Consider the following 14,893-nt stretch of genomic DNA (forward strand, 5'->3'; position numbering starts at 1 on the left):
CACAAGTGCGTAAATTTTCAGGACGAAATACATTGAAATGAGGGTTGTGCAAAAAAGAAAAATCTAGGATTTTTTAACACATAATAATATTCATCCTCCGAGGCTATGAATTTGTGTCTATAGATTACTAAAGTACTGATTTAAACATAGGACCGGACTGCTTTCTCATCTTTTCGTTTGGGGTCCTCTTCATGAAAGACGGGGACTTGTTTGATATATCATGTTTCTTTGATGTCTTGATGTAAACCGCTTTGTAATCCTGTCTTATGTGGTGTAATGCAGTGTCTAGGACCTTCGTGACCGTTTCTTGTTATAAAATAATTAGGGCAGGGCGAACGCTCGATCCAAACGCATCTGTCCGTGCAGGTTTCGGAGCATGCGCGGGACGGACCACCGGACAGCGCGAGTTAGAAAAGCTACGCGCACGCGGGTTGCGTCAGCACGAGGATGACAGACGGCCCCCACAAAGTACGGAGCGGACAAAAGTATCACGCGCCCGCAAGAAAGTTCCCCACCATCGCCGCAGGGACTTTTATGTTCTTTTTTGCGAAAAAGCGCCTCAGGGACTTTTCTGTTTTTTTGTTTTTACGAAAAAGCGCCTCAGGCACTTTACACGTGCCGGGTTTTGGGCCTCCCACGGACCGCTGCGTGCCATAGCGGGTGGCGTTCTTATCGGCTGCGCACGTGAATTGCTCGGCCCGCCGCGAAATTCCTACCGACTTCACGACGGGCGGCGGATGCTTGCCGACGTCGGACTTTTCTATACGAAAACGACCAAGCTAAGTAAGCATCTCCGTTAACACCCCCCCCCCCTCCGCCCCTTCACTATATAAAGCGAAGCGTGGCATGCAAACACCTCATCAATCTGTCTTTCGTCTCACTGACTTTTCTGTTTTTTTTTTCGAAAAAGCGTCTCAGTGACTTTCCTATTATTGTTGTTTTGCAAAAAAGCGCCTGAGGCACTTTACACGTGCCGGGTTTTGGGCCTCCTACAGACCGCCGTGTGCCATAGCGGGTGGCGTTCCTATCGGCTGCGCACGTGGATTGCTGGCCTGCTAGACATATAACCAATTATTACATGTTGATTAGGATTCTTTCTTTCTAACTAACCAGATTTTTAAGGGAATGAGGTCCTCATTTCCCTTATAATCTTTAATCAAAATCCACCTCTTTGTAAACCTATGTAAACTTATGTATTAACATTACTTGCACGCCGCACACGCCTTCCCTGCGAAAGTCGACCGGCGTAGTCGAAATTCCTACCGACTTCACGACGGACGACGGATGCTTGGCAGGCCTGGCCCTGAGGGGGGGGGGGAGGGGGGCGATCGGGGCGGTCGCCCCGGGCCCCCTGATGCCAAGGGGCCCCACATACGTGTTCTCGTCTTGTATGGGATTAGCTCCCTGATCAAATCCCAAAGTATCGCCTACCTCCTACGCGAAAACTAAATGGTATTACCGTTTCCCAGGATTTCCTTCCAGCTACGATTGAGGAGTAATTTGTTATTGCATGCGATTAATTGGGAGTAGTTATGGGGAAAATCGCTAGTGATTTGTTCCTTAATTTGCCAGCCGAAAATTGTGCGCTTAATTGTTTCATTTTCAGATGTTCTCCTAATTTTCAGCCAGGTCAAGCGGATCTTTTATAAAGGGGACATACCCGGAATGTTCAAAGGTTACAGAAGCTGAGAGTTGAGAGAATAGATCGTCCCCTACAGTAGCAGCACGGCACTTGATATCCATCTCCTATGTGTGCGTGGCGGCGCTTTGACTCACACAAGCTCCGTGTCGAAGGATGACTGAACCGCCGGCGATAGCCATGCCTTCCACGTAACCATGCCGACTCGCCGAGAGGCGATACAGTGTGATGGCGTGATTAGAAAAGATAAGTTATATGCCTCGGATCTCAATTTATCTGCTAGTGTAAGCCGTGTGAGATTTAACTGGGAAGCTTTATTTAAATTTATATATGATCATCAAAATTTCCTCTAGATTGTTGCAACTAGGCCATTATTAATCTATTCAGTTTTTGATGGGATTAATAATATATTCATTAGATAATGTTTGTGGATAGATGTTATTGGGGTTATAATTTTCGTATTTGATAACTTACCGGAAGTTGTTGTGGAGGAAAAAAAGTAATATAAATTTGGAAAACAAGGATTTTACATAATATGATATTTACATTAACATCAATCATATAAACGTGAGTGACTATCTGCTAAAATACCATGATTATCAGTGAATAAACTATTAGGTCCGATATTTTTATCATCAAAACAATCCAAAGAAGAGACTTGTATATAATAAAAATTAACATATTGCCTTCAGCGAAGAATAAAAGATCATTTTTTGTATATGATTTTATGCTCTACGCCCGGGCCCCTGGATTCTAGTTCCGTCCCGAGCTCCCGAATTCTCAGGACCGGCCCTGATGCTTCGCCGACGTCGGACTTTTCTATACGAAAATGACCAAGCTAAGTAAGCATCTCACGAGGACATGTACATGCCCCACGAGGACGAAGGTCACTCTCACGCTGAAGCTGATGCTGATGCTGCTGCAGTCTCCTCCTCCATCAGGGGCCTCGTCAAGGATAAGTGCCATGACTGCTTTCGCCGCCTCGGCGGAAGCACCGGCATCGCGGCCAAGCTCACTTCCCACCCGAAGCGGGGCATCAGGGACGAGGACATGACGTTGAGCTGGCGCAAGAAGGAGTTCGGCGACAATACGTGCCCCAAGCCCAGGCCCAGGACCTTCTTCCGCCACGTCTTGGACGCGCTCGGCCACGTCTCCGTCGTCGCGCTACTCGCCAGTGCCGCCGTCTCCCTCGGCTTAGGCATCATGGAGCATGGCGTCAAGGACGGGTGGTACGACGGTGCCACCATCTTCCTCGCCGCATTCGTCGTCTTCGGCGTCACCGCGGTCATCAGCCACGCCCAGGCCAAGAGGGACCACAAGCTCGCCACCGAGTCCGCCAACCTTGTCGTCACCGTCGTCCGCGCCGCCAGGAGACAGGAGATCTCCGTATTTGACGTCGTCGTCGGCGACGTGCTCATACTCAAGACCGGCGACGTCGTTCCAGCGGACGGGGTGTTCCTAGACGGCCACGGCTTCCAGGTGGACGAGTCGAGTTTGACGGGACATCCCGGCCCTATCGACATCGACGCCGGGACGAACCCCTTCCTCGCCTCCGGCGTGAAGGTCGTCAACGGCCACGGCTCCATGCTCGTCACCGCCGTCGGCACCAACACCACGGCTTGGAGCATCCTCTCAACGTTGAAATTGAACACTCGCCCGGCGCCGCTAGAGGAGCGCCTCGAGAGTCTCATTTCAACCATCGGCAAGGCTACCGTCGCCGTCGCGCTTGTCGCCTTCACCGTGCTCCTCGTTCGCCATTTCACCAACAGTAGCACGGGAAAGCCGCTGTTGATTGAAAAGGGCGTGCCGATTGCGGTGTCTCTCATGGCCACCTTTGCCATGAAGATGATGGTGAAGGATAAGGCGCTGGTGCACAGTTTGTCGGCGTCGGTCACGGTCATCTGCACCGACATGACCGGAATGCTCACCCTCAACAGGATGGAGGTGACCGAGTTCTGGGTCGGCACTGCCCGACCTAGAACCCCCACGGCGATATCTAGCAGCGTCGTTGGCCTGCTGTGCCAGGGCGTCGGGCTCAACACCACCGGAAGCGTGTACAAGCCGGACAATGTATCCCAACCGGAGATATCGGGCAGCCCGGTGGAGAAGGCACTTCTGTCATGGGCCACGGCGGACCTCTCCATGGATGCTGCCGCCTTGAAGAGGAGCTGCAAGGTAGTACATGTGGAGGCTTTCAACTCCGACGAGAAGCCCAGCCCCAGCCGTGCAATAATCAGGGACAAGGCCACACGTTTGTTGGTCGCGCACTGGAAAGGCGGCGCGGAGGTGCTCCTTGCCATGTGCTCCATGTACATGGACACGGATGCAACGGTGCGTGAACTCGGTGTGGAGCAGCGGAACAAGCTTGAGAAGGTGATCCGCGATATGGTGGCAAGCGGCCTCCGGTGCCTCGGCTTTGCTTATAAAAAGGTTGACGACACTGAGCAATCAAAGGTTCATCACCTGGAGGAACTGACATTGTTAGGTATAGTCGGCTTGAAAGACACTTGCCGACCAGAGGTCAATGCCACCATTGAAGATTGCACAAAGGCAAGCATGGCCGTGAAGATGCTCACCGGCGATAACATCCTCATGGCCCTTACTATCGCCAAGGAGTGCGGCATCATTTCGAGCAATGACCCCGACGGAGTCGTCATCGAGGGACACCAGTTCCGGGCCATGTCAGTGACACGACAACTCCAGATGGTGGACAAGATCCGTGTCATGGCGAGTTCCCGGCCCCAAGACAAGCTGTTGCTGGTGAAGCGGCTGAAGCACAAGGGCCACATGGTGGCCGTGACCGCCGGCGAGGGCATCAATGATGCGGCGGCTCTCAAGGAGGCCGACGTGGTGCTGTGCATGGACGTCCATGGCACCGATGTCTCCACGGACACCATCTTCCTCAACGGCAAGTTCGACGTAGTGGTGAAGGCTACCCGGTGGGGACGCTGTGCCTATCACAACTTCCAGAAGTTCATCCAGTTCCACATCATCGTCAACGCCGTCGCAATCATCGTCAACTTCATGTCGGCGGTCACCATGGGTAACGTTCCACTGACCACCGTGCAAATCATGTGGGTGAACCTGGTGATGGGCGTCATGAGCACGCTGGCGCTATCCACTGACAAGCCCACCGACGCGCTCATGGAATCCCCACCCATTTCCCGCACGACACGGCTCATCAACAATGCCATGTGTTACATCATGGCCGCGCAGGCAATGTTTCAGATCGCCGTGCTGCTGGGGCTCCAATTCCTTGGCAACGATGACCAAGCCAGTGCCACCATGATCTTCAATGTCTTCATGCTCTTCCAGGTGTTCAACGAGTTCAACATGAGGGACAACGTCCTTGCCGGGGCGCTCAAGAATAGGATGTTCCTCCTCATCGTCGCCCTGGCGCTCGTGCTGCAGGTGGTGACGGTGGAGGTGCTCACGAAGTTCGTTGGTACCACGAAGCTCGGCTTGGGGCAATGGGGCGTCTGCCTCGCCATCGCCACCGTGTCGTGGCCCGTTGGTTGGGCCGTCAAGTTCATCCCAGTGCCGGTTCGTAGCAGTTGACAAGCCTAGCCTAGTAGCGAATCAAAGGCGATGTGTGGGGTCCTGGACCCGTTTCTGTTGGTAGCAAGTTCAACTGGATCTACTTACTCAAAAAAATCTGACGTTTCTGAAAAGTTTCACATCTTTCAACAACATGTTGAGCGTCTCTTTCATCGTAACATCCTTGCTACCCAAACTGATCGGGGTACCCAAAAACTCCGAGCAGACACCATTATTTTGGTTGATGCTTTTTTTATCTTGGGCGGTCATGTAAAATGTATTCCCATTTATATCAATGCCCTTGGAAAGTCAATACACTCAAAGATGGTGTCCTGGCCAACAAGTACACGTCATCTCCAACAGTGTTGTTACTCATGAGATGTGTTTGCAACCAACCACAAAAAGTCCCCATGTGTTCACGTGTAATCGAGTCGTCAGACTACTCCATGTGTTTGGAGCATAGAATATTCTCATGTTCATTGATGTACGGGGCCACCAAGGTATTTTTGTATAACTGTGTAGTGTGCTTGCGCCCAAGAATGTCCGTTCCTATATATTATTGAGTTTGGTCCTAGCATGCCTTTTCCACTCAGTTTTCCCTCATGCCGCGATTGAGGAACACCAATCGGCTTAATGTCAGGAATAAAGTCAATACAAAACTCAATGCCCTCCTCTATTTCGTGGCCCTTGAAGATGCTTTCATTTGGCCTAGCACGGTTACGGACAGTAAACTAGAAAACTTGCTACAAAACCAAAGACCAGGATGGCCTAGATATATTCAATTTGAAACATATGAATAAAGCACTACAGGCCAATTATTTCTGGAAATTAGAAATGAATTTCGATTGTGACAAGATGTGTTGTTGAATGAATATTTAAATAACAAGTGTATTTATTTGATTAAATCTAAGGTGTGATATTACTATTTTTGGACTAGCTAGCTTGTTAAAAGCTTATACATTTTTTCTAAACATTACAACAGGGTGTTAGGTAATGGAAACAACACTATGTCTTGGAAATATTGTTGGGTTGGTGATAAGCCACTCAATTTTTTTCTACCATAGGATTTATAGCAATTTTTTATCATAATATCTTAGTTGATTAAGCCATTGTTAAAGGACGAAATGGTTCTATCTTAAGAATAAATCCTTTTTTGAGAATCGCTTAAGATTTGAAATAGTCTCAAACTACGATGTGAGGAGATAATGATGGTATGGTAATGATAAGATCGAATGGATGCTAACTGCTGATAGCAATTTTACAATGAGATCCCTGTGCAAATATTGGTTAATTGTGCTTGTGGTTTTACCGAGAAACTCTTGTGGAAACTAAGATTCCTTCATAATTTTATGTTTTTAATTTTTTTCATGGTCAAAAAAAGCATTCTTACCAAAGACCATTAGTTAAGAAGGGGATTTGGTAACAATTATTTTTCTATATCTAGTCGGTTTGTGTTGTTTTCCGGAGATGACCTAGGTGCGACTGCTAAATAATAAATACTCCCTCTGTTTCAAAATATTTGTGGTGGTTTTAGGTCGAACTAAAATCACGACAAGCATTTGACAACTATTTTAATATGAACGGAGTACATATCAATGCTGCAATCGAAAATTCCTTTTGGGGGAAGAAGTCCAATGAAGTTGGTTTCTGAAAAATTCAAAATTCATACAAATTAGTATATTTACATTTTAAAAAATTCGGAAAAAAACAATAGATATACAAGGAGGCATAATGCACAAGTGCGTAAATTTTCAGGACGAAATACATTGAAATGAGGGTTGTGCAAAAAAGAAAAATCTAGGATTTTTTAACACATAATAATATTCATCCTCCGAGGCTATGAATTTGTGTCTATAGATTACTAAAGTACTGATTTAAACATAGGACCGGACTGCTTTCTCATCTTTTCGTTTGGGGTCCTCTTCATGAAAGACGGGGACTTGTTTGATATATCATGTTTCTTTGATGTCTTGATGTAAACCGCTTTGTAATCCTGTCTTATGTGGTGTAATGCAGTGTCTAGGACCTTCGTGACCGTTTCTTGTTATAAAATAATTAGGGCAGGGCGAACGCTCGATCCAAACGCATCTGTCCGTGCAGGTTTCGGAGCATGCGCGGGACGGACCACCGGACAGCGCGAGTTAGAAAAGCTACGCGCACGCGGGTTGCGTCAACACGAGGATGACAGACGGCCCCCACAAAGTACGGAGCGGACAAAAGTATCACGCGCCCGCAAGAAAGTTCCCCACCATCGCCGCAGGGACTTTTATGTTCTTTTTTGCGAAAAAGCGCCTCAGGGACTTTTCTGTTTTTTTGTTTTTACGAAAAAGCGCCTCAGGCACTTTACACGTGCCGGGTTTTGGGCCTCCCACGGACCGCTGCGTGCCATAGCGGGTGGCGTTCTTATCGGCTGCGCACGTGAATTGCTCGGCCCGCCGCGAAATTCCTACCGACTTCACGACGGGCGGCGGATGCTTGCCGACGTCGGACTTTTCTATACGAAAACGACCAAGCTAAGTAAGCATCTCCGTTAACACCCCCCCCCCTCCGCCCCTTCACTATATAAAGCGAAGCGTGGCATGCAAACACCTCATCAATCTGTCTTTCGTCTCACTGACTTTTCTGTTTTTTTTCTTCGAAAAAGCGTCTCAGTGACTTTCCTATTATTGTTGTTTTGCAAAAAAGCGCCTGAGGCACTTTACACGTGCCGGGTTTTGGGCCTCCTACAGACCGCCGTGTGCCATAGCGGGTGGCGTTCCTATCGGCTGCGCACGTGGATTGCTGGCCTGCTAGACATATAACCAATTATTACATGTTGATTAGGATTCTTTCTTTCTAACTAACCAGATTTTTAAGGGAATGAGGTCCTCATTTCCCTTATAACCTTTAATCAAAATCCACCTCTTTGTAAACCTATGTAAACTTATGTATTAACATTACTTGCACGCCGCACACGCCTTCCCTGCGAAAGTCGACCGGCGTAGTCGAAATTCCTACCGACTTCACGACGGACGACGGATGCTTGGCAGGCCTGGCCCTGAGGGGGGGGGAGGGGGGCGATCGGGGCGGTCGCCCCGGGCCCCCTGATGCCAAGGGGCCCCACATACGTGTTCTCGTCTTGTATGGGATTAGCTCCCTGATCAAATCCCAAAGTATCGCCTACCTCCTACGCGAAAACTAAATGGTATTACCGTTTCCCAGGATTTCCTTCCAGCTACGATTGAGGAGTAATTTGTTATTGCATGCGATTAATTGGGAGTAGTTATGGGGAAAATCGCTAGTGATTTGTTCCTTAATTTGCCAGCCGAAAATTGTGCGCTTAATTGTTTCATTTTCAGATGTTCTCCTAATTTTCAGCCAGGTCAAGCGGATCTTTTATAAAGGGGACATACCCGGAATGTTCAAAGGTTACAGAAGCTGAGAGTTGAGAGAATAGATCGTCCCCTACAGTAGCAGCACGGCACTTGATATCCATCTCCTATGTGTGCGTGGCGGCGCTTTGACTCACACAAGCTCCGTGTCGAAGGATGACTGAACCGCCGGCGATAGCCATGCCTTCCACGTAACCATGCCGACTCGCCGAGAGGCGATACAGTGTGATGGCGTGATTAGAAAAGATAAGTTATATGCCTCGGATCTCAATTTATCTGCTAGTGTAAGCCGTGTGAGATTTAACTGGGAAGCTTTATTTAAATTTATATATGATCATCAAAATTTCCTCTAGATTGTTGCAACTAGGCCATTATTAATCTATTCAGTTTTTGATGGGATTAATAATATATTCATTAGATAATGTTTGTGGATAGATGTTATTGGGGTTATAATTTTCGTATTTGATAACTTACCGGAAGTTGTTGTGGAGGAAAAAAAGTAATATAAATTTGGAAAACAAGGATTTTACATAATATGATATTTACATTAACATCAATCATATAAACGTGAGTGACTATCTGCTAAAATACCATGATTATCAGTGAATAAACTATTAGGTCCGATATTTTTATCATCAAAACAATCCAAAGAAGAGACTTGTATATAATAAAAATTAACATATTGCCTTCAGCGAAGAATAAAAGATCATTTTTTGTATATGATTTTATGCTCTACGCCCGGGCCCCTGGATTCTAGTTCCGTCCCGAGCTCCCGAATTCTCAGGACCGGCCCTGATGCTTCGCCGACGTCGGACTTTTCTATACGAAAATGACCAAGCTAAGTAAGCATCTCACGAGGACATGTACATGCCCCACGAGGACGAAGGTCACTCTCACGCTGAAGCTGATGCTGATGCTGCTGCAGTCTCCTCCTCCATCAGGGGCCTCGTCAAGGATAAGTGCCATGACTGCTTTCGCCGCCTCGGCGGAAGCACCGGCATCGCGGCCAAGCTCACTTCCCACCCGAAGCGGGGCATCAGGGACGAGGACATGACGTTGAGCTGGCGCAAGAAGGAGTTCGGCGACAATACGTGCCCCAAGCCCAGGCCCAGGACCTTCTTCCGCCACGTCTTGGACGCGCTCGGCCACGTCTCCGTCGTCGCGCTACTCGCCAGTGCCGCCGTCTCCCTCGGCTTAGGCATCATGGAGCATGGCGTCAAGGACGGGTGGTACGACGGTGCCACCATCTTCCTCGCCGCATTCGTCGTCTTCGGCGTCACCGCGGTCATCAGCCACGCCCAGGCCAAGAGGGACCACAAGCTCGCCACCGAGTCCGCCAACCTTGTCGTCACCGTCGTCCGCGCCGCCAGGAGACAGGAGATCTCCGTATTTGACGTCGTCGTCGGCGACGTGCTCATACTCAAGACCGGCGACGTCGTTCCAGCGGACGGGGTGTTCCTAGACGGCCACGGCTTCCAGGTGGACGAGTCGAGTTTGACGGGACATCCCGGCCCTATCGACATCGACGCCGGGACGAACCCCTTCCTCGCCTCCGGCGTGAAGGTCGTCAACGGCCACGGCTCCATGCTCGTCACCGCCGTCGGCACCAACACCACGGCTTGGAGCATCCTCTCAACGTTGAAATTGAACACTCGCCCGGCGCCGCTAGAGGAGCGCCTCGAGAGTCTCATTTCAACCATCGGCAAGGCTACCGTCGCCGTCGCGCTTGTCGCCTTCACCGTGCTCCTCGTTCGCCATTTCACCAACAGTAGCACGGGAAAGCCGCTGTTGATTGAAAAGGGCGTGCCGATTGCGGTGTCTCTCATGGCCACCTTTGCCATGAAGATGATGGTGAAGGATAAGGCGCTGGTGCACAGTTTGTCGGCGTCGGTCACGGTCATCTGCACCGACATGACCGGAATGCTCACCCTCAACAGGATGGAGGTGACCGAGTTCTGGGTCGGCACTGCCCGACCTAGAACCCCCACGGCGATATCTAGCAGCGTCGTTGGCCTGCTGTGCCAGGGCGTCGGGCTCAACACCACCGGAAGCGTGTACAAGCCGGACAATGTATCCCAACCGGAGATATCGGGCAGCCCGGTGGAGAAGGCACTTCTGTCATGGGCCACGGCGGACCTCTCCATGGATGCTGCCGCCTTGAAGAGGAGCTGCAAGGTAGTACATGTGGAGGCTTTCAACTCCGACGAGAAGCCCAGCCCCAGCCGTGCAATAATCAGGGACAAGGCCACACGTTTGTTGGTCGCGCACTGGAAAGGCGGCGCGGAGGTGCTCCTTGCCATGTGCTCCATGTACATGGACACGGATGCAACGGTGCGTGAACTCGGTGTGGAGCAGCGGAACAAGCTTGAGAAGGTGATCCGCGATATGGTGGCAAGCGGCCTCCGGTGCCTCGGCTTTGCTTATAAAAAGGTTGACGACACTGAGCAATCAAAGGTTCATCACCTGGAGGAACTGACATTGTTAGGTATAGTCGGCTTGAAAGACACTTGCCGACCAGAGGTCAATGCCACCATTGAAGATTGCACAAAGGCAAGCATGGCCGTGAAGATGCTCACCGGCGATAACATCCTCATGGCCCTTACTATCGCCAAGGAGTGCGGCATCATTTCGAGCAATGACCCCGACGGAGTCGTCATCGAGGGACACCAGTTCCGGGCCATGTCAGTGACACGACAACTCCAGATGGTGGACAAGATCCGTGTCATGGCGAGTTCCCGGCCCCAAGACAAGCTGTTGCTGGTGAAGCGGCTGAAGCACAAGGGCCACGTGGTGGCCGTGACCGCCGGCGAGGGCATCAATGATGCGGCGGCTCTCAAGGAGGCCGACGTGGTGCTGTGCATGGACGTCCATGGCACCGATGTCTCCACGGACACCATCTTCCTCAACGGCAAGTTCGACGTAGTGGTGAAGGCTACCCGGTGGGGACGCTGTGCCTATCACAACTTCCAGAAGTTCATCCAGTTCCACATCATCGTCAACGCCGTCGCAATCATCGTCAACTTCATGTCGGCGGTCACCATGGGTAACGTTCCACTGACCACCGTGCAAATCATGTGGGTGAACCTGGTGATGGGCGTCATGAGCACGCTGGCGCTATCCACTGACAAGCCCACCGACGCGCTCATGGAATCCCCACCCATTTCCCGCACGACACGGCTCATCAACAATGCCATGTGTTACATCATGGCCGCGCAGGCAATGTTTCAGATCGCCGTGCTGCTGGGGCTCCAATTCCTTGGCAACGATGACCAAGCCAGTGCCACCATGATCTTCAATGTCTTCATGCTCTTCCAGGTGTTCAACGAGTTCAACATGAGGGACAACGTCCTTGCCGGGGTGCTCAAGAATAGGATGTTCCTCCTCATCGTCGCCCTGGCGCTCGTGCTGCAGGTGGTGACGGTGGAGGTGCTCACGAAGTTCGTTGGTACCACGAAGCTCGGCTTGGGGCAATGGGGCGTCTGCCTCGCCATCGCCACCGTGTCGTGGCCCGTTGGTTGGGCCGTCAAGTTCATCCCAGTGCCGGTTCGTAGCAGTTGACAAGCCTAGCCTAGTAGCGAATCAAAGGCGATGTGTGGGGTCCTGGACCCGTTTCTGTTGGTAGCAAGTTCAACTGGATCTACTTACTCAAAAAAATCTGACGTTTCTGAAAAGTTTCACATCTTTCAACAACATGTTGAGCGTCTCTTTCATCGTAACATCCTTGCTACCCAAACTGATCGGGGTACCCAAAAACTCCGAGCAGACACCATTATTTTGGTTGATGCTTTTTTTATCTTGGGCGGTCATGTAAAATGTATTCCCATTTATATCAATGCCCTTGGAAAGTCAATACACTCAAAGATGGTGTCCTGGCCAACAAGTACACGTCATCTCCAACAGTGTTGTTACTCATGAGATGTGTTTGCAACCAACCACAAAAAGTCCCCATGTGTTCACGTGTAATCGAGTCGTCAGACTACTCCATGTGTTTGGAGCATAGAATATTCTCATGTTCATTGATGTACGGGGCCACCAAGGTATTTTTGTATAACTGTGTAGTGTGCTTGCGCCCAAGAATGTCCGTTCCTACATATTATTGAGTTTGGTCCTAGCATGCCTTTTCCACTCAGTTTTCCCTCATGCCGCGATTGAGGAACACCAATCGGCTTAATGTCAGGAATAAAGTCAATACAAAACTCAATGCCCTCCTCTATTTCGTGGCCCTTGAAGATGCTTTCATTTGGCCTAGCACGGTTACGGACAGTAAACTAGAAAACTTGCTACAAAACCAAAGACCAGGATGGCCTAGATATATTCAATTTGAAACATATGAATAAAGCACTACAGGCCAATTATTTCTGGAAATTAGAAATGAATTTCGATTGTGACAAGATGTGTTGTTGAATGAATATTTAAATAACAAGTGTATTTATTTGATTAAATCTAAGGTGTGATATTACTATTTTTGGACTAGCTAGCTTGTTAAAAGCTTATACATTTTTTCTAAACATTACAACAGGGTGTTAGGTAATGGAAACAACACTATGTCTTGGAAATATTGTTGGGTTGGTGATAAGCCACTCAATTTTTTTCTACCATAGGATTTATAGCAATTTTTTATCATAATATCTTAGTTGATTAAGCCATTGTTAAAGGACGAAATGGTTCTATCTTAAGAATAAATCCTTTTTTGAGAATCGCTTAAGATTTGAAATAGTCTCAAACTACGATGTGAGGAGATAATGATGGTATGGTAATGATAAGATCGAATGGATGCTAACTGCTGATAGCAATTTTACAATGAGATCCCTGTGCAAATATTGGTTAATTGTGCTTGTGGTTTTACCGAGAAACTCTTGTGGAAACTAAGATTCCTTCATAATTTTATGTTTTTAATTTTTTTCATGGTCAAAAAAAGCATTCTTACCAAAGACCATTAGTTAAGAAGGGGATTTGGTAACAATTATTTTTCTATATCTAGTCGGTTTGTGTTGTTTTCCGGAGATGACCTAGGTGCGACTGCTAAATAATAAATACTCCCTCTGTTTCAAAATATTTGTGGTGGTTTTAGGTCGAACTAAAATCACGACAAGCATTTGACAACTATTTTAATATGAACGGAGTACATATCAATGCTGCAATCGAAAATTCCTTTTGGGGGAAGAAGTCCAATGAAGTTGGTTTCTGAAAAATTCAAAATTCATACAAATTAGTATATTTACATTTTAAAAAATTCGGAAAAAAACAATAGATATACAAGGAGGCATAATGCACAAGTGCGTAAATTTTCAGGACGAAATACATTGAAATGAGGGTTGTGCAAAAAAGAAAAATCTAGGATTTTTTAACACATAATAATATTCATCCTCCGAGGCTATGAATTTGTGTCTATAGATTACTAAAGTACTGATTTAAACATAGGACCGGACTGCTTTCTCATCTTTTCGTTTGGGGTCCTCTTCATGAAAGACGGGGACTTGTTTGATATATCATGTTTCTTTGATGTCTTGATGTAAACCGCTTTGTAATCCTGTCTTATGTGGTGTAATGCAGTGTCTAGGACCTTCGTGACCGTTTCTTGTTATAAAATAATTAGGGCAGGGCGAACGCTCGATCCAAACGCATCTGTCCGTGCAGGTTTCGGAGCATGCGCGGGACGGACCACCGGACAGCGCGAGTTAGAAAAGCTACGCGCACGCGGGTTGCGTCAGCACGAGGATGACAGACGGCCCCCACAAAGTACGGAGCGGACAAAAGTATCACGCGCCCGCAAGAAAGTTCCCCACCATCGCCGCAGGGACTTTTATGTTCTTTTTTGCGAAAAAGCGCCTCAGGGACTTTTCTGTTTTTTTGTTTTTACGAAAAAGCGCCTCAGGCACTTTACACGTGCCGGGTTTTGGGCCTCCCACGGACCGCTGCGTGCCATAGCGGGTGGCGTTCTTATCGGCTGCGCACGTGAATTGCTCGGCCCGCCGCGAAATTCCTACCGACTTCACGACGGGCGGCGGATGCTTGCCGACGTCGGACTTTTCTATACGAAAACGACCAAGCTAAGTAAGCATCTCCGTTAACACCCCCCCCCTCCGCCCCTTCACTATATAAAGCGAAGCGTGGCATGCAAACACCTCATCAATCTGTCTTTCGTCTCACTGACTTTTCTGTTTTTTTTTTCGAAAAAGCTTCTCAGTGACTTTCCTATTATTGTTGTTTTGCAAAAAAGCGCCTGAGGCACTTTACACGTGCCGGGTTTTGGGCCTCCTACAGACCGCCGTGTGCCATAGCGGGTGGCGTTCCTATCGGCTGCGCACGTGGATTGCTGGCCTGCTAGACATATAACCAATTATTA

General features: G+C 48.6%; 1 protein-coding gene across 1 annotated transcript; it reads left to right on the forward strand.

The window, feature by feature from the left end:
• Window positions 1–9,408: 9,408 nt before the first annotated feature.
• On the forward strand, window positions 9,409–12,105 carry LOC123441317 (calcium-transporting ATPase 7, plasma membrane-type-like). Its single transcript, XM_045117797.1, has one exon. The coding sequence runs from the start codon at window positions 9,409–9,411 to the stop codon at window positions 12,103–12,105; it is 2,697 nt and encodes an 898-aa protein (XP_044973732.1).
• The last annotated feature ends 2,788 nt before the right edge of the window (window positions 12,106–14,893 follow it).

The sequence above is a fragment of the Hordeum vulgare genome, chromosome 3H (genome assembly GCF_904849725.1).
Source record: "Hordeum vulgare subsp. vulgare chromosome 3H, MorexV3_pseudomolecules_assembly, whole genome shotgun sequence".
NCBI classification, from domain to species: domain Eukaryota; kingdom Viridiplantae; phylum Streptophyta; class Magnoliopsida; order Poales; family Poaceae; genus Hordeum; species Hordeum vulgare.

Coding starts and splice junctions, on each gene's coding strand:
- LOC123441317 (XM_045117797.1), top strand. CDS start 9,409: ATGTACATGCCCCACGAGGACGAAGGTCACTCTCACGCTGAAGCTGAT.